This window comes from Diabrotica virgifera, chromosome 2 (assembly GCF_917563875.1).
Source record: "Diabrotica virgifera virgifera chromosome 2, PGI_DIABVI_V3a".
NCBI classification, from domain to species: Eukaryota; Metazoa; Arthropoda; class Insecta; order Coleoptera; family Chrysomelidae; genus Diabrotica; species Diabrotica virgifera.
Genome location: NC_065444.1, coordinates 214,091,806 through 214,113,320, shown reverse-complemented (window position 1 = coordinate 214,113,320; position 21,515 = coordinate 214,091,806). Strand labels below are relative to the sequence as shown.

Sequence of the window (21,515 nt, the reverse complement as noted above, 5' to 3'; positions counted from 1 at the left end):
TTTGCTTAATATGGCTGTACAACGCTGATAAAACCCAGGAAGGACGAAATATGTGATGCATACTGTTTTGATATGTGGTATTAGTAATTATTATTAGCTAAAAAACTGCTACTATTAGTATGAACCTATCACTGACTTGACCAGAAAATAATTTGTCTCTCTCTAAATACCACCCTGCCACGTAAAATGGTATCCGAGCTTTCGTTGCTAGTTTTGCCAATAAAATATTTATTTACTATGATTTGCAAGGGTTTAAATAAATACAGCAATGTTCTGTAGACGGCCTCACGTTATGACGTCACAAAATTGACCTTTCGCCCATTAAAGAGAAGCTAACCACAATAATAATATTCCTCAAGTGTAGTGTGCCTCACCATCTTGTACTAGCACGAGCCGCCCCTGATTATAAGTTATGGGTTGCCAGAGTTGTAGCCAATATTATTCAGACTAATTAGGTGTATTATTTACTTTTCAGACGATAAAATCAAAAATACCGTCTCTATTATAATAATTATTGTATACCTTGGTAGAAAAATAATATTTCAAATTAATTTTGACACATTTGAACTATTTTCAAAATAGCCTATTTTTTTACATGATTTTTACACTTTTGTTTTGAACGTTAACATGTTATGAATACGAAAATGGTTTTTGAAATAGTAATATCATAGTAATTATTTATAATAACAGAAAAATTTTAAATAATTTATCCTCTTATTAATATAAACGTTTTAAAATCTTTAATAATAATTAAAACAAGTCCACACGGTTTCTTGGTTGCATACTAGGGTGGTGCGAAAAAAGTCAAGTTTATAATTCCGTATCGCTATAGTGCGGAAAAGTTGCGATTGGTAATTGCAAGAAAAACAAAAAAAAGAATTATTCAAATCGGACTTTATCTTCCGATCCCGCAACGGGCCTAAAGATTATGAAAAAAATGAAATTTTACCTTTTTTTTCAAAAAGTTTTATGTATCCTTCGAGTACGTTTTATTGATTGCTATAGTAAAATTTATTTACAATTTGCATGGTTAAGTACTAAAAAAATTGTTTTACGCATTTAACGGATATTTTCCGGTCCCTCAAGGTCAATCAAAATCTATAAAAACTTGAAATTTTTGATGATTTTGATAAATTAAAAAACGTTGTTATCTTATTTTTCTGTTACATTATGAAGCTCTTCGCTTGTTTAGATATTGTATGACAATATTTAAACAACCCAGATCTCAAAACGAGGGCGTGGTTGAACTTCTAGCTCCACACTCACCCTTCTCTCCAACCAACCAATGAGTGTGTGTTTTTTACATTATTTACATATATGTACATTTCTTTTTCATCTGTTTGTGTCCAGCTCTCAAACACCAACTTTGCATTGTGATTTCTTGGTAAAATATGGCAGCATTGACCTTGATTTAAGTGTTGTCCTGATGCATCCATCTCTTGATTGAGGCCCACATACATTAGCATTAGACGATTCTTCCATGGCCAACTTTAGACACCGCTCATCAGCTGGCTTGTGGCAGGGATAGTTTTGTACATTCCAGTCTGACATGTCGCCCGATGTAATACAAGGAGTTGTAACTTCATTTGACACTCTTCGAGGAAGTGGTGGAGAAGACTGCTTTGCAACATTCCAGTCTATTATTTTAGTTTAGTCCTGTGCTTCAAAATTTAAAGTAGTAGGGAGATAGGAAACACATTAGAGAGCTAGGGCCAAGGAGAGTGTTAAAAGCCGGGCAGACTAAAGCCAAGGGCAAAAGTATTAGAAATTTCATCCCTCTTACTTTAAATTTTCACGAACAGGACTACACTAAAATAATGGACTGGAATGTTACAAAACTATCTTCTCCACCAGTTCTTCGAAGAGTTTCAAATGAAGATATAACTTCTTGCATTACAACGGAAGACATGCCAGACTGGAATGTACAAAACTATCCCTGTCACATGCAAGCTGACGAGCGGTGTCTAAAGTTGGCCACGGAAGCATCGTCTAATGCTAATATATATGGGCCCCAATCAACAGATGTATTCATCAGGAAAACATTTAAATCAAGGTCCATGCTGCCAGATTTTATCCAGAAATCACAATACAAAGTTGATGTTTAAGAGCTGGACACAAACAGATGAAAAAGAAATGTACATATATGTAAATAATGTAAAAAACACACTCATTGGTTCGTTGGAGAGAGGGGTCCGTGTGGAGCTAGAACTGCAACCACCCCCTCGTTTTGAGTTCTGGGTTGTTCAAATATTGTCATACAATATATAAACAAGCAAAGAGCTTCACAATGTAACAGAAAAATGAGATAACTAAATGTTTTTTAATTTATCAAAATCATCAAAAAATTCAAATTTTTATAGATTTTGATTGACCTTGCGGGATCGGAAGATATTCGTTAAATGCGTAAATCTATTTTTTTATTACTCTACCATACAAACTATAAATAAATTTTACTACAGCGATAAATAAAACGTACACGAAGGATAAATAAAATTTTTTGGAAAAAAGGTAAAATTTCATTTTTTTTCATAATATTTAGCCCTGTTGCGGGATCGGAAGATAAAGTCCAATTTGAATAATTATTTTTTTGTTTTTCTTGTAATTACCAATCGCAACTTTTCCGCACTATAGCAACACGGAATTATCAACTTGACTTTTTTCGCACCACCCTATTGCATACATTTAGGCGGACACATTTAAAAATGTGTTAATTCCATTTAATACTACATAATTAGAATTTATAAATTTTGTCCATATTAAAAATAAATTAACGCGTTAATACGTTTAGTAATTCTTTATTTTTTTATTTTATTTATTTACGGGTTTCCCCAATTTCATAAAAAATATACATATATAAACAATAAGTAGAAGTACGAGGCATGTTTTTTATGTAAGTACCGTTTTGCGATTCCGCCGCCGTAGCGCTACGGTCGGCGTTCCGCGCATGAGCGCTGGTTACCTACATCTCTTGTCTACGCACACTGACGCCATTCAAGTCTGATTCTTCATTGTATACTTGTTTACTCCAGTGTTTAAGATGCCTCCAACAATCGTGAGTCCCGCTGATTGTGAAGTACGGGCTGTTATACGATTTCTTAGTGCTAAAGGCGCAAAACCGATCGATATTCATCGTGAGATCATTGAAGTTTACGGACAAAACATTATGAGTGATGGAATGGTAAGGAAATGGGTGAGAGCATTTAAAGATGGCCGCACAAATGTACATGATGAAGAACGGAGTGGGCGTCCTTCGGTCATTAATGAAAATTTGGTGCAGAAAGTGGACGAAAAGGTGAGAGAAAACAGACGCTTTACAATTTCATCATTGTCCGACTGCTTTCCTCAGTATTCTCGTAGTGTTTTGTATCGCATTGTGACCGAGAACTTGAATTACCGGAATTTGTGATGCAGTGGTTAACAAGTCAGGCGGCAGAATTTTATCAGGAGGGTATTCAAAAACTGGTGCCACGTTATGACAAGTGCCTCAATATTCACGGAAATTATGTAGAAAAGTAGATTAAGGTACATGCTTTCATGTAAAAATAAAATTATTGCCATATCTTTGCAGGTCTTTTTCTAATTCCAAAACGGTACTTACTTAAAAAAACACGCCTCGTAAAAGTAGTAGTAGTAAAGTCCAGTAAAACAGTAAAAAACAAAAAATAAAATTAAATGAATTAAATGAAAGTGTGACAGCATAAAACTGTAGTAAGTACATTACAATAAAACTAAATCTAACATACACACAATCCACGTTATGCAGTGACAATACATAATAATAATAAATATAAACCGACATTAATCATCTAACTACAGACAATAAAAAGTTATTAAATTACATAATACAAAAGCATTGTCCATGGCAAAAATTAACAAATCTACTGAAAATATAATATTAGACATTAAACATAAGTGCTGACCGGAAAAATTGATTTTAGTCAGTTTTTAAATACTCTACTGGAAGAAGAGAATAAATCGATATCCAAATCATTCAGGCAACTCAAAGTTCTATCTATTGGTGAGTTAAGACCATAGTTTGTTGAATGATGAGGTACATGGAATAAGTTATTATTTCTCAGATCATGGTTTGAAATATTAAAGTTTATTAATTTTAATAAATCAGGGCAATTGATTTCACTATTTAATAGTTTATAAATAAAATTTAGATCATTTATAATCCTACGGTCTTTTAAGGAGTGCAAATTGAGATCACTACGGATGATGGTATAGTTGTGGTTTAGTTCAATAACATTATATTATCCCAATCTCTACGCTGCAAATCTTAAAAACTTATTTTAAACTCTCTCGAGACAAACAACATGAACATTATAAAATGGTGACCAGACAATAGAGGAGAATTCTAATATAGATATAACCAATGATGAGTAAACAGCCTTTATTGTATTAAGGGAAAGATCAGCACAACTGCGAAGTATATAACCCAATACTTTTGAAGCCTTTGCTGTCACATAGTTAATGTGATCCACAAACGTTAAGTTGTCATCAAATATTACTCCTAAATCCTTTACTGTTTTAACATAAGAGAGCGCTTTACTGTCGATGACATATGATGATTGATATTTTTTTGCAACTTTGTGGAAGCTAATGAAATGACATTTATTAACGTTTAAGAAGAGTCTGTTTTTGTTACACCACTCAACTAAATTATTGAGATCGTTTTGAAGGAGACTACAATCTTCATGATCTTTGATAGATCTGCACATCTTTAAATCATCAGCAAATAGCACTTAGAGTGATTAAAACATTCACCTATGTCGTTAATAAATAGATTGAACAAAAGGGGCGAGCAATGAGCACCTTGTGGAACTCCAGATTTTATTTGTATTTCACCTGACATAAATGAACCCAGTTTGACTTTTTGTGTGCGACCTATTAAATAGCTAGCAAACCACTTTAAAAGCTGATCGCTGAAACCATATGCCTTAAGTTTATGTAACAGTACGTAGTGGTCAATCCTATCAAAGCCTTTTGAAAAGTCTGTGTATACACAATCTACCTGACATTTTCTTTCCAGATCTCTGATAATAGATGTTTCATAAGATAGTAAGTTTGTAGTTGTGGATTTCTTGTGCATAAAGCCATGTTGATAATAATTTATTAATTGTTGACAAGTAAAACTGATATGGTTATAAATCAACTTATCAAGTAGTTTAGGAATGGTCGATTGTTTAGATATACCTCTGTAATTTTCTATATTTTCTCTTTCGCCAGATTTAAAAATTGGAATGAAATGGCTAGTTTTCAATTTATCAGGAAGAATGCCTAATTTCAATGATAAATTATATAGAACAAACAATGGTTGAGTTAGACTGTAAGCACAGTTTTTCAAGAAAAAATCGGGAAGTCCATCTGGTCCAGCTGTTACATTATTAGAAAGTTTTGACAAACCGTCATAAATAACTTCCGCTGTCAAAGAATCACACCTTATAGATGAATAATTATTAAATGTGTCATGATAACTTACATCCAGGGAAGAAACATAAACTTCAGAGAAACAAGTAAACAGCAAAAAGTTCACTTATCTGATCACCATTCACAGCTTTTTTATCAGCTAGATAGGTACACCTGGTTCCAAAAAAAACTGATACGACTCTTGACGCGTATTTTGTAGAAAATTGAGCAGTGTATTTTGAAGGATAAATACTTAATATTTACATACTGTTAATGTCACTGCCAAATCTTAAAATTTGTCAGATAGCTTATTCTGTTCCACGGTTATTAGACTTTATTATTAATCTTTATTATTAGTACTTTCTCCGCAACTGAGAGTATCTTATCAACTGTATTGTTTTTAAACAATAGATGATAAAATAAAAATATTGACAGTTCAAAAATGTGAACATTATCGCATTGTGTGTGGCCTAAGTTTGGGCTGAAAACTGCAATGTATTACATTTTTACAAAATTTTGGAATATGTTTAATTACGTAGAACAATTTTAACAGTTGTTTTCAATACAGATTTCAATCATCTACAAATAGTTTCTAATGTCTTTTGATGTCAAATAATTAGGGAAGCTGGAATTCAACAGTTTAAAATTTTACATTGAGTTAATGCAAAATTGTGGCGCATGTCAAAATTCTCAATGTATTTTAATTGTATTCATTTTTTTTCGAATCCTGAGAAAACTAATAAATATTTTTGAAAAATTTAAACTCAGAATGAAAGACTACATTATTACCGAGGGCTGAAAGTCCCTGAAAACTTCTATAATATTTATTTTAATAAGTTACAGGGCTGAAAATAAAAAAAAGTGTGATATTTAATTTCAAATATTTCATTCAATAGAAACTGCTTGTTTATTCTAAGGGGCTTTCCGCCCTCGGTAATAATGTAATCTTTCATCCTGCGTTTAAATTTTTCTAAAATACTTATTAGTTTTTTCATGAATCAGTTGTTTGTTGTTTGTTTATTTTATTATTTGTCTGTCATAATCAATATAATGTCAGATCAATCAAATACACTGCTCAACATGATCAAATCTTACTAAGAGTCGTATCAGTTTTTTTAGGAACCGGCTGTACATATTATTAGGAACATCATATAGATTATTTTTTATTTTTTCGGCTAAAAAATCTCCAAAATGACCTGGGATCGGTATTAAAATTATTTTCAAGGTCTTTTTTGTAATTCACAAAACATTCTTTAGATAAAATATTACATTGACTACGTAACCTTGAAAACTCTATGTAATAACAGCGATTGCCAGTATTCTTGTAATTTTTGTGAGCTATTTTTTTTTGGATGATTAAATTTCTCAACTCAGCATTGAACCACTTCGGGAAAGTTGATAGACTTACTTTTCTTTTTGGGCACAAAAAGATTTAATGCCATACTCAGAATATGATAGAAATTGTGTACTGCAGTATTTATGTCATTTAAATTTAAATACTTGTGCCAATTGATAGGTCCCAAATAATTCTGTAAGCTAATATAATCAGCGTTTCTGAAATCATAGTAAAATTCTTGGCACAGTAAATTATTTGTAATGTCCGATATAGGTAAATCAAAGGAGTATGGTTTGTGATGGGTAAATTCAGAAAAAATAGGATCTATTGCAGATGAAACTAGAATACTATCCACATTCGAAAATAGTATATCTAAAAACTTATTATTAGAGTTAGGAATAGTAGTATGTTGTTTAAAATCAAGAAAAGCATAACATTGTGCTACACTAGAAATGTTTTCATTCATCTGAGATTATTATTATTATTTAAATCGGGAGTTATGTTAGGCAAGTTAAAATCACCAAAAATATAAAAGCTGCACTTATTATACTGAATTCTCAAATCTTCAATCGTTTCAACATGTGATAGATAGCAATTATTTGGACTCTTAGGAGGAATATACACACCACCAATGATAAATTTAAAATTTGAAACAGAACAAGATATAAATAACTGCTCCACTGAATTGTTTATGTGGCTTATTCTAAAAGCTTTTATTTTTCTATGAATAAGTATCAAAATCCCCCCACCTCTACTTTTAGTACTTGAAAGATTAGATCTATCACATCTGAATATCTGATAGTTAACCAAATAAAGTTCCTTATCTAGGAAATCATCGTTCAACCAACTTTCAATAATGACAATTATATCAAAGCAAGAACAATTAAATGCTGTAGAGAAATCGGATAATTTTGTCCTTAAACCTCCTACATTATGACAGTAGATTTTCAGTGTATTGGGAACTTGTGGAATGATCATTTTGAGTTTTTTTGCTGATTATATTTGGTTATTTTAGGCTCACCATTAATATACCTTATAACTAGATCTTTCTCACCTTTAGATTTCCTTTCTGCCAATTCAGTTTTTAACTTATTTAAGATGTTTTGTTGAAGACGCGTGAGGTCAGCACTTATGAAAATATGTCTATCACAGCTTACATTATACCTATTTATTTTTTAACACATCAAATGCATCCTGGGGTCTTGAGAGCTCCACCTTTACAGAACGATGTCCATTTTTATTTTTCTTGCCAAATCTGGTTATCTTAACAATACTTATTTCATCACTGGAGGCTTCACTTTATGATTGAACGAACAGTTGCAGTGTCATTTGGGGATTCTGGCAAATTAAAGATCATAATGTTCCTAGCTATAGCATTACGCTCTTGAATTTCATTAATTATAGATTCATTATTCGAAATTGACGGTGTAGTAGTTAATTGTGGTGTAGAAGTGTTTTTGGCTTCAATACTTTCCTGAAGATGTTTCACCTCGAGGCGTAACTCGCTGACGATTTTGTATAATTTAGGTACAGCTGCCATGCTCTTCAAACATTGCTGACAGAAATACTTCAGTTGACGACTGTCAACTGAAGTATTTCTGACGACTGTCAACTGAAGTATTTCTGTCAGCAATAATTCTGCTAATTAAGTCAATTAAATTTAATATTCATCGTAGAAGTGCTAAAGGAACAAACTTTCTTGTTAATATATGCAACTTATAAAACAACAATCTAATTGAATCTAATGAGAATTTGTAGGCCGGCACAGGAGCACTTTCCCGCCAAATATTTGGCGCAATTTTAAATCTGGACCATCTGTTGTGAATATGTTGATTGGCCATATGTGAATTTGAAGCTGAGGCACAGATTCATTTCAAGTATCGAATCGAAGTATCATCAGAATATCTTGTTTACATCTCTTATCCGGCTTTGGTTTTGTTTTGAGTTTCTTTGTTGTTTCTTGTGTTGTTGTATTAAAAGTTTGGAGCACAATGGTAAATAAATGTGAGAAATGTTTGAAAGACTTTTCAGATATCTCAAATTTAAAAAAACACTTAAAAAAGTTTCACCCCCAGGAAGTTAAAATTCTGGAAAAGTATAAAGATTATGCATTTACTTGTCATCTTTGTGAAAATCATTTCTCATATAAACACCATTTCATTTCCCATTTAAAAACACATGAAGCCCAAGATTCGATATAATAGAATGGAATAGAAATATGCTTTATTGTCACTGAAAATTTTATGGACAAAGCTAACATACAGTCAAAAGAAAACATAATATCAATAACAAATGACAACTACTACAATTTACTAAAATTAGATAAATCGTCAATATATGTACAGTATATAAGATATAAAAGCCAAGACAAAAACAATTTATTGCAAAATTTATATAAATTGCAAATTGAACATACTTACAACAAATAAAATAAAATACAACATAAAGCCGGACTCAAACGACTCGTGTACTTGGCGAATAATCGTTACTTGCGTTACTTACTATGTCTTTTGGGAGGGTTACTAGTACGATTCTATGTCAATTAATAGTAGTATTAACATTAATATTATTAGTGTTTAACAAATAGTACAATAATTGTACTAATAACCCATTCACACAGCATTGCCAGTATACGCAAGTGACGATTATTCGCCAAGTAGACGAGTCGTTTGAGTCCGGCTTAAGGAACTGACAAGTTTATGCTACTGCGTATGAAACCCAGTTTTCTTAGTTATTCATTAAGAAATTCTTCTATTGAATAGTATGGTCTTTTAGATAGATAGGCTTTTGTCATTTTACGGAACTTTGGGAAAGATGTTGCAGATTTAATGCAAGTGAAAGATGTTGCAGTGGATGGAATCGGTAAATAAATGTCAAAGATTGAATTTCTGGTGGAGTAAAGTTGATTGGGCCTTGCTGGAAAGACATGAAGGTGTTTACGAATTAAACAAACCGTTTCTAGAATATATAAAGATGGAAGTGTTAAAATTCCGTGATCTATGAAGTAACTTCTACATTGTGTAGATCCTCTGAGGCCAAACAGATAGCTTATTGCTCTTTTTTGCAATTTAAAAATAACATCAAATTGAGCAGCTGTACTAGAACCCCAAAAAGGAAGACCATATCGAAGATGATACTCGAACAACGAAAAATATGTTATTTTAGAAGATGCTAAATTGAGTTCCCTTGAGACAGATCTTATTGCATAGCAAGCTGAGGCGCGTTTCTTACTTAACGAATCGATATGAAGGGACTATTTGAGGTTGCTGTCTAAAAAAATACCAAGAAATTTTACAGAATCAACGGTACTGATCTGGCTGTTATTAAGAGGCAAAGGTTGAAGAGCTCCTTTATAGGATAATGCTACTGTTTTATTTACGTTAAAAGAGAGTTAATTAGAGTCAGACCAGGTCTTTATCGTCAGTAGATCCGAAGTTATAGTTTCATGAAGAGATGCAGATGCAATAGTTGATGCCAAGTGATACTGGTATCATCAGCAAAAAGAAAAATTTTCCCATCAATTTTTAAATTAGTGATGTCATTTATAAAGATACGGAACAGAAGAGGACCCAATACTGAACCTTGTGGTACTCAACATACAATGTTTTTGAGACTAGAGTCAGTATCATTTGCTCTAACTAGTTGTTTCCTATTATTCAAGTAGGATTGGAACCAATTCAAATATTGGCATTTGCAGATGATGTTGATATCATAGCTAGAAGCAAAAGAGAAATGATAGAAGCATTTAATGCTATAGAAAGAGCGGCACAAAACAGTGGCCTAAATATTAATGAAATAAAAACCAAATACATGAAGGCCGGCAAATCGACAGGTCAAAGAAACCTACAGAATCTGACAATAGGAGACTATAACATCGAAAGCGTAAAAAATTTTACATATCTAGGTTCACTAGTTACCGCAGATAACAATGTCAGCGAAGAAGTTAAGAGAAGAATAGAAATCATTCAAATGTAGTTTGTATGTATATATATATAGTCTAGTAAACTAAAATTACAATACGTATAAATCAAGATGTAATTCCGTACAGGTTGGAACAAATGGTTTATCAAAGTTTAGGTAGGTGAATACAAAAGATATTTTCAAGAAAGTATCCGAGTCATACGGGGATCATTGTTTATAATTAAAAAGGGGTCATTTTTGCACAATATTTACCTTTTTAGCTGCTGCGGTAATTCACGCTTTTATGAAGGTCTTTATGATTTTTTTCTGCAAAGTTGAAGGAAGAAGCTTTCACTTAAGACTTACCTACTAAATTAAAATTAACCCTTTATTTATTTAAATGATTAATATATACAGTGCGCTGGAATAAGTGTCCCCCCCCTTATTAACTTATTTATTTTTAGCACATAAGCAAAACGCGCGGACAGGTCGATTTTTAAAATAATCAAAGTATATTATACCATCATTGGCTGCGTTCGGACGACCATAGCGGCTGGCTGTCAGCAGAAATCGGCTGAGTGGTTGTATCCAGCCGTGATAGGGAAAGCTTAGTAAATCTCTCAGCGGCTGACTTCCAGCGGTGACGTCTGACAGCTACTGCTGGCTCAGCTGTCCAGCCGCTGTGGTCGTCCGAACGCACCCAATGTTTCGAACTTTACGCGGTTCTTCTTCAGGTGACAGGCACAACTTTGATTTTTTTTAATGGGAAAGTACACCATGTGACAGCTCATTTAAGAGGGTTTGAAATACTGATTACAAAAATGTATAATACAGTAAAACCTCCGTTAACCGGAACATCGTTTAACCGAAATAGCTGACAGTTTCAATAATTTCGTCGATAAAATGTAAATTTAAAAAAAGCAATAAAATTAAGGGAAATGAACATGTTGAGTGTTTTTTTTTAAAGAAATATTCTATTTTCTTTTGTGTTTTCCTTTGGCAACGATGGTTTGCAGCTATATCTCTCCAATACTATGTAATTTGGTACAAGAAGAATACAAAAAACTATGTTATTTTTAACCGAAATTCTTGTTATCCGAAACAGCCTCCTCCCAATTATTTCGGTTAACGGAGGTTTTACTATATCTTAATCCTTTGTGAGAGCGTAGGCGCAAAGTTTCGATCGAATTTGTTTTAAACGCAATAATTTTTTTTGAATCCTGAGAAAGCTAATACGTATTTTTGAAAAATTTAAACGAAAAATAAAAGATTGCATTATTGCCGAGGGCTGAAAGTGCCTTAGAATAAACAAAAAGTTTATTTTGAATGATATATTTGAAGTTAAAAATCAGACTAAATTTTCTCTTTTTTTCACCCCTGTGACTTATTAAAATATTCATTATAGAAGTTCTTAGGGACTTTTGACCCTCGATAATACTGTAATATTTTATTCTGCGTTTAAATTTTTCAAAAATACTTACCTATTAGTTTTCTGACATTCGACCTTTATAAAAACGTGAATTACCGCAGCAGTTAAAAAAGTAAATATTGTGCGAAAATTACCCCTTTTTAATTATTTAAACAATGAGCCCCTTATATGATTTGGATACTTTCTTGAAAATATCTAACCTTTTATACAGGGTGATTGATTATAGTGGGGTAAAGCTCAATAGATCCGCTATAGTAATAGATAGCAATAAAAATTAATAACAAAAATTGTAGCCAACTTTGAGCTTCACATTTTAAAATTAATTAGAATGTTACAGGGTGTTCGATAACATCGTAACAGACCAAACTTATGTTCTTTTAAATGGAACACCCTATATTTTATCTTATATTCGAACTCTTGTTAACTTCCCTATTACAAAAATATAAAGGTCTGTTATATTATACAGGGTATTTATAAAAGTTATAGCCAATTTTCTATGAAAATCGTAACAAGTTCAGCTCCCTGTATAATTAAAAATAAGCACAACAACAATGGTTTATTGATGCCATATTTTTTTATTTATTGTCAAAATTTTTAAAAATGATTGACATTGCTAATTTACTTTATATCGAATACAGGGTGAGTTCAAACGCAAGTACATTATTTTCTCAGTAATTTTAAATGAAATAGCCTGTATTTTATATCACTATTGAAAAGTACCATTATCGTACTTTAATTTATATACAACATTTCCTATGTCTAAATTTATTACATAGTTTTCGAGATATTTTCATTTTTCAATGGACCAGCAGCGTGGTCTCCCAGATCACCAACATTTAATAAACCGGACTTATTTTTTTGGGGTTACGTTAAGAATGAAGGTTATAAAATGCCTCCAACAACAAGGGATGAGATAAAAACTAGAAAATACAAATTGTATTTCGAAGTGTTAATTTACAAATGCTTCGTAGGGTAAGTAACTCATTCACTCAACTCATTTTGAACACCTATGTAACTTATTATATTATAAAATATTTTACTAAAAGTAGCTTTTAATTTTTTCAAAAATGTATTTTGTGCCACGTGTGTGCAAGTTTGGTCTGCCACGATGTTATCGAACACCCTGTAACATTCTAATTAATTTTAAAATATGAAGCTCAAAGTTGGCTACAATTTTTGTTATTACCTTTTATTGCTATCTATTACTATAGCGGATCTATTGAGCTTTACCCCACTATAATCAATCACCCTGTATAATATTTTTTAAACTGTACGGAATTGCATTTTGATTTTTTTTTTTTAGTTTACTAGGCTAATATATTTCATTTTATTTTAGAAATGTCCACTTTGTGAGTATCGGAGTTCATTGAAAAAAAATTAATTAGTCACTTTGAAGTAAATCATGATATTCAAATTATCAGAAGTTATACCAATTTTGCTAAAATTGAGGAGTTCAAAGAGTACTTAAAAACAATCGAGAAAAATACAAAGTCTCGTTTTGTGAAAAAAATATCAACCACAAATATTTTAAAATTTGACTGTAATAGGTCCGGGGAGTATGTGCCTATAAAGAATAGAAATCGGGCACTGGAAATGAATGGCAGTAACAAAATAAATGCATTTTGTCCTGCATCACTAACAGTGCGCATTAACAAGAATGGAACCTATCAGTGTGAATTTTTAGAAAATCATATAGGACATACCAATGATATGGGACATTTTTTTTTTAAGTGAAGAAGATAGAAATAATTTTGCAGTCAAAATCGCTTCAAAAATACCATTCGATGCTATTTTGGATAACGTTAGGGATGCAGTTGAGGGAGACTATGTAGATAGGCTTCATTTGCTTACCAAAAGGGACTTATACAATATTGAGAAGTCATTTAATTTAAATTCAGTTCGTCATTGTAATGATGCAGTTAGTGTTGACTCTTTAGTCAATGAAATGAGCAAAGAGGAAAATAATTGTGTCCTGTTTTATAAACCTCAGGATAGCCTAAGCAAGGATTATAGTCAGCTGAAAAAAGAAGACTTTATTTTAATTATAATGAACTCAGTACAACGTCATCTGTTGAAAAAGTACGGATCAGATTGTATTTGCTTAGACGGTACACACGGTACCAATGGATACAATTTTGAATTAATTACCTTATTGGTTATTGACGATATGCGACAACTCTTTCCCTGTGCTTTTATGATTACTGATTACTAATAGATGTGATAAAGATACTTTAAAAATATTCTTCTCCTCAATAAAAGCATTCTCTGATGTCATTACTCCAGCTGTTTTTATGACAGATATTGCAGAGTCATTTTATAATGCTTGGATAGAAACCATGGGAACACCAGTGTCTAGGTAATTATAATTATAGTCTGTCTTATGTGATACATATTATGTCTGTCTTATGTGATATCCGCAGTTGCATGGGGTCACTGCAATTGTGTAATATGTGTTTTAATATTTTATTTTGTTATTATACATAATAATAATATGATTGTTACAAATTCTATTGTAGTTGGCATGTAGATCGTGCTTGGAGAAAAAATTTCAACAAAGTCGATGGCAAAGAAAAACAGGTAATGTATGATTTATAATTTTAAAAATGATCATGGGTGTTATTCTTGAATATAATTCGTGTACAAACTATACTTATGTTAGATACTATTTGTTTACGAACCATATTCAAGAATAGCAGACCAGATAATAGACATATCATATACCTACTTACCAACATTTACCTATTTAAATTGTATGAGTAATTCTATTGCACTCTCTTCTTTGTTATTATTTATAAAGCCTTTAAATTTTTTTATTTATAAGTCCATTTTGTTGCAGGTTCTGGTTTATAAACAAATAAGATGCCTTATGGAGGAAAGGGATGTCTCTGCTTTTACGACAGTGAAGGACGAGCTATGTAAACAACTTCTTGAAAACCCCGACACTACCGAATTTGCGAAATATTTTATTGACAATTTATGCAAAATTTCAAGTGTTGGGCATATTGCTATCGTTTACACGCTGGAATAAATACAAACATGCGTTTAGAGAGAATGCACAGAACTTTAAAATATATTTATTTGAAAGGAAAACATAATAAAAGATTGGATAAAGTTATTATGAGCATTATGAAATTTATCAGAGACAGACTTTGATAGACTCATAACAATCCATAAAGAAAGAGTTACAAGTAAATTAAGCCAAATTCGAGAGAGACGTAAAAAAGCCTGCAGTTGGATATGGACGCAATAACTAAAACAGAAGATGGCTGGGAAGTAATATCGTCATCCCAAAATAAGTTTGAGTTATATTCAATAAAGAAACTTAAGGATTCTTGCACATGTCAGCTTATGTGTCATGAGTGCAACAATATATGTCTACATATATATTTGTTCATGCCCTGACTCCTCAATTAAATGGACAATGTGCAAACACATTCATCTATTATGCAGAACACAAAATATAGACACTAATTCTATCGCTTCTGTTGGTGCAGCAGGTAATTTTTTTATCATTTAAAAATATTTATAAAAATATTTATTAAACCCTTTTTAAAATATTTTCAGTGGAACTACTATTCATTAAAAATATAAAATAAGTAAGTTTTTAACAGTTATATTGGAAGAAAATTTCCTAGTTATTTGAATATTTTCGAATGTGGAATATGGTTCTTATTTTTTAAATTTGTATATTAGCTGGGTTTTTAAGGTGACTGCTTGTACATCATCGAGTAGCATCGTATGCATTGGTCAGGTCATATGAATTATATATAATTATATTTGGGCCAACAATATGGATTATATGCCTTAACTCGTATACATTTTATTTTACCATTTTTTGTCTAATGCATGCAATGCCAGGTTTAGACAAAACTTTATATGGTTTACTGGATTTATATTTTTGTAGTATGGGACAATTTTTTAAATAAAACCTATTTTGTAGTGCTGCTCTGGTTTATATAATATAATCTTTGATTTGCTTTTTTGTCTGTATTTGTAAGTCTGTGAGGGAATAAGGTTAATTTTTTGGAATGCTTTATTCATTATTTTACAACATCATGCCAAGTAGTGAATTTTTTTTAAGAAATGGAGCCCGACGTATGCGCTTCATCACTATATATTCATCTTGACAACGAGGCGATTCTCAATGAATCAAAATCCATAGTGATGAATTTAAGCCAAGGAACCAAAAAAGAAGAAATCATGAAGGAAAAAGAAAAAATAATTGAAGAATTTCTAAATGCCACTGAAAAAATTTATACTAAAGAACAGCTTGATATTCTTCGGAAAACTGTAGCTCCACTGGCCCCTAATTTAAAAGCCCTTGATAATACAGTTCAAGCAAAAATAACTCTTTTGAAAAAAAAAAATAAAATGCCACACAATAAAAAAATTCAAACCCAGCGACGTCTATACTCTACAAAAAAAAAAACAAGAAAAATCCAAGAAAGAATGCTCTCAAAAGACCTGCTGCAAATGAAGCCATGAATATAACAGTATCATTGTTAAATAATAAATAAACTATATTTCAAAATGTGTTTTATTTTTAATATAATAGGGGCCGGTACTTTCTGTTCCGATCTACCGGCCCTAAGAATAGCAAATCTAATAAATGCAATTATTATTATAAATAATTATAATTGCATTTATTACAATGCAAGAGACCCTTTTCTGTCCCGATCAGGCCCGGCCCCAGGGTGGGCGAACTGGGCGGCAAAATTTGGGGGCGGCAAATTTTAGAAGACAGCCAATTTTGTAAAATTGAAGAAATAATAAATTATGTTTTTAATATTATAAAAAAATCAATATTATGAACAAGAGCGGCAAAATGCAACTGTCAAAATGAGAATTAAATCAGTGAAACAATAATTATTGCAAGGTTCATTTGAGGGGAAATCGACAACACCGCCTTCTTCGTCATCGCATAAGAATAGAGGGATCCGAACTTGAATTTGTGCCTGTACTGGAAACCACTGGCTTAGGATTTATATAAGTTATTTAGCAAAACAGAATGAACTGGGAATACCTTTGGAAGATATGAGAGGACAAGGGTATGATAATGGGGCAAACATGAAAGGAAAGAACTTGGGAGTTCAAAACAGAATTTTGAAAATGAATCCAAGAGCATTTTTTGTCCCACGTTCTAGCCATTCACTCAACTTAGTCGTGAACGATGCTGCTAAAGTCTCACAGGTTGCAGTTTCTTTCTTTTCCTTAGTGACAAAAATTTACAACTTGTTCTCAGCATCTATTCATCGCTAGGCTATACTGAAAAATCATACTTCTAGCATAACATTAAAACCTTTTGTCCGAAACTAGATGGAAAAGTAGAATTGAATGTCATAGAATGGCAAAGAAAAACAGGTAATGTATGATTTATAATTTTAAAAATGATCATGGGTGTTATTCTTGAATATAATTCGTGTACAAACTATACTTATGTTAGATACTATTTGTTTACGAACCATATTCAAGAATAGCAGACCAGATAATAGACATATCATATACCTACTTACCAACATTTACCTATTTAAATTGTATGAGTAATTCTATTGCACTCTCTTCTTTGTTATTATTTATAAAGCCTTTAAATTTTTTTATTTATAAGTCCATTTTGTTGCAGGTTCTGGTTTATAAACAAATAAGATGCCTTATGGAGGAAAGGGATGTCTCTGCTTTTACGACAGTGAAGGACGAGCTATGTAAACAACTTCTTGAAAACCCCGACACTACCGAATTTGCGAAATATTTTATTGACAATTTATGCAAAATTTCAAGTGTTGGGCATATTGCTATCGTTTACACGCTGGAATAAATACAACACCGCCTTCTTCGTCATCGCATAAGAATAGAGGGATCCGAACTTGAATTTGTGCCTGTACTGGAAACCACTGGCTTAGGATTTATATAAGTTATTTAGCAAAACAGAATGAACTGGGAATACCTTTGGAAGATATGAGAGGACAAGGGTATGATAATGGGGCAAACATGAAAGGAAAGAACTTGGGAGTTCAAAACAGAATTTTGAAAATGAATCCAAGAGCATTTTTTGTCCCACGTTCTAGCCATTCACTCAACTTAGTCGTGAACGATGCTGCTAAAGTCTCACAGGTTGCAGTTTCTTTCTTTTCCTTAGTGACAAAAATTTACAACTTGTTCTCAGCATCTATTCATCGCTAGGCTATACTGAAAAATCATACTTCTAGCATAACATTAAAACCTTTTGTCCGAAACTAGATGGAAAAGTAGAATTGATGCAATTACTCCGATCAGATACCAAATTGAAGAAATCTACGATGCTCTTGTAGAAATCACTGTCAATAAAAACAACGATAAAATGGCTGCTCTTGAGGCAAACTGTTTAGTAAATCAAATCCGTGATTTTACTGTTCTTTGCTCTGTGGTAATATGGCATGACATTTTACTTCACATCAGCGTAGTCAGCAAATCACTGCAGAGTATTGATATTGGGAATGTATCAATCTGTCAGTTTATTAGAAAAAACGGAAATCCATTTTTAAGTCTCTCAGAAGTGATTTAAAATTCCAGGGCTATTTGACGGACGCAAAAGATCTGGCATCAAATTTAGAAATTGAGAACCCGAAAATCGGAGGCACAGTAATAGCAAGAAGGAAAGTGAAAAGACAATTTGGCTATGAGACTGAAGATGAAAATATGGACCTAGATCCAGAGACACGAGATAAGGATGACTTCTATTTAAAAATTATATATACACAACTGTTAATGCATTAAGTGATAAATTTCAGCAAATTAAGAGCCATGGGGAAATTTTTGAGTTTTTTACGACATAAACCAAATTAAGGAGCTGACTGCTAGTGATTTATCAGATAAATGTTTTAAGCTATGTGATGCTTCAACTTTTGATGAGCCAAAAGGTCTAAATTCTGCTGATCTAAATGATGCACTCATTCTTTTTAGAGAATGTGAAGCCCAAGAGTACACCTCTAGAGACGCTAAAAATGATTAGAGAGTATGAACTTAATTTCGCAACCAACGTTAGTGTTGCTTTGAGGATTTTATTAACCCTACCAGTGACAGTGGCCTCTGGGGAGAGAAGCTTTTCAAAGCTAAAGCTAATAAAAAATTACTTAAGATCAACTATGTCCCATGAACGTTTGAGTGCTCTAGAGACAATCCCTATTTAACACGAAATAGCTGAGTCCCTGGATCTTGGAGAATTATTAAAAGACTTCTCCCGTGCCGATGCAAGAAGAGTGCTACTTACTTACAAGCGTGTTTTTAAGCGTGTATCGTTGAAATAAATTGGAAAATGGGATACTAAATAATTTAGCACAAAGCACACGACAATAAAAATACAATCGTGATTTACATTGGCGATCGCTGAAGGAAGGTGGTGATTAATGGATCTACCAAAGGGGGTGGGGCGGCGCTAGCAAATCTTGCCCAGGGCGGCCAAATCCCTATGGCCGGCCTGGTCCCGATTAAACCCCGGTTAGCTAATCGGGGCAGAAAGTACCGGCCCTAGATCAGTTAATCAGTGTTCTTATATTGCAATAATAATCCTCTAATTTATAGAAAATCTAATAATATTTTAATATTATTCGACACTTCCCAGAAAACTTCTGCGCCTTTTAAGGACTTGTCAGAAATTTTTCATTTTATTTGTGTTCAAATAATAATAGGTTTGTTCTAACAAACAGTCAAACTAGTCAGAAACCGTCAGCAAACAGTTGGTCAGTGAGAGAACATAATACAGTCACTAGTGCTATCCCCTCTACTTGCGCTGGTCGACTATTCGCTGATGGTTTCAAACCGTTTGAAACTGATGCTAGAACAAACCTAATAATGTATAGATAATATTAGTAGTTTCATGGATCTAAATCGAACAAATGCCTAGGTATTATACAGATCCATAGACTCCTACCAGTGAAACAATGTGTTGATTTGTCTACAAGACACAGTTTGTTGTAAACACCCTGCACAATTCAAATTAATTTGACATATTACATATTCATCTATCACTAGGTATGCAATAATTACAATAGAAACGATATTTTTAATTTTATCGTCATAAAAGTAAATAATACCTAGTCTGAATAATATTGGCTACAACTCTGGTAACCCATTAATTATAATAGACTATATAGTAAAATAGAAAAACAATTATTTCTTATTGTATGTAAACAATAATTTGATAACCTAACTACTTGTGAGATTTAAAATTGTGCTCCTGTGCCGGAAGATGGCTGAGGAATTCTAGGTATCCTCTTGTGTTTAGGGCAACCAAACATAACCAATTTGTAGTTAACATTTGATGTAAGCTAAAAATATTGACAGGGTTGTCATATTATAAAATATTTCTCACTGTAAAACCTAAAATTCAAAATCGGATAAGAACACAATATGTAATTTAAAAATCAAAAGCAAATTAATGTTAGATAGAAATAGGCCAGGGTAATAAGACAAAAATATACCCTGTTCGTGACACTTCAACAGCCAGGGTACTGAAGCGTTTTTTCGACAGGTAATACCTATTGGCTCCGTGCGTCTCCCCTCTACGTACAGTCACGTGATACGCTGTCAGATTTTGTAAGGACGTTTTAACATTGAGTCTTATGGGATCATTTTGTTAAACTTGAATATTTTATTTTGTAGTGATAATAACCGAATACAATTGTTAGAATTCATTAGTTATTAATTTATACTGTAATTTATAGTGCAACAAGATATTTTCTTTTTCGTTAATAAATATTTATTGACATAAACTGCGATAGTGAGGTTATGCATACAAAATCAAACTGATAATAAATATTGGAAAGTGAAGAATTTATAGTGCGTTTTTATTTTCTGTTTATATTAATACATAATATCACTAGCGTGGCACGGCATTTTTTTAAATGTCTCATTTAAACATACACAAAGCGTCCTTATAAAATTTCAAAAAACCGCCACCATGAGCAGGTCGGTCGATTTTGCTTTGACACTTTGTTAACGCTCGGAGCGAATAAGAACAAATTGGTAACTATTTCCTGCTTAGGATCTGGCGGCCATTTTTATTTATAAACAGTTTAGTGTCAAAAAACGGCATTTTTTCCTTTTTTTTTTCAAATCAATGGAAAACAGTGAAACTTATGGTTTATTTAGTATAAACATCTCCGAGAACATGGAAAAGGCTTTAAAATGGCGTATTAAAAAGTTTGACAAACTCATTAGTTTCGCAATAACTATTGTAAAAATTACCCAAGTAGCAATTTTTCGACGCATTGGTTGTCAGTACAAACAAATGCACTGTATACAACGTTGGCCGAGAGCATTTTCAGTTGTTTCGGCCAACGTCCCCTACCCCGACTGACATTACGATTTTACAACCTTTAGTTATACGGGCAACTAATTTATTACCATTGTGACAACTACATATCACAGTTCAGTTTTTTCAACAATCGCAACGACTTAAAAATA

At 32.4% G+C, this 21,515-nt stretch overlaps 1 protein-coding gene across 4 annotated transcripts in view; it reads left to right on the top strand.

Moving 5' to 3' along the window:
• LOC126879809 (uncharacterized) overlaps positions 1–21,171 on the top strand; it is a 37,878-nt gene extending 16,707 nt beyond the window's left edge. Inside the window, exons 2-6 of one of the 4 annotated variants that reach the window (XR_007696283.1) lie at positions 13,414–14,433; positions 14,594–14,654; positions 14,914–15,574; positions 15,642–15,673; positions 16,159–16,275. Coding sequence is in view for 1 of the 4 variants with exons in the window: in XM_050643075.1 (XP_050499032.1) it covers positions 16,159–16,562 (404 nt within the window). In the remaining 3 variants the exon portion in view is untranslated. Of the gene's footprint in view, positions 1–13,413; positions 14,434–14,593; positions 14,655–14,913; positions 15,674–16,158; positions 16,592–17,697 lie in introns of those variants that run through there. The other 3 variants (XR_007696282.1, XR_007696284.1, XM_050643075.1) reach the window with 3 other exon arrangements.
• The last annotated feature ends 344 nt before the right edge of the window (positions 21,172–21,515 follow it).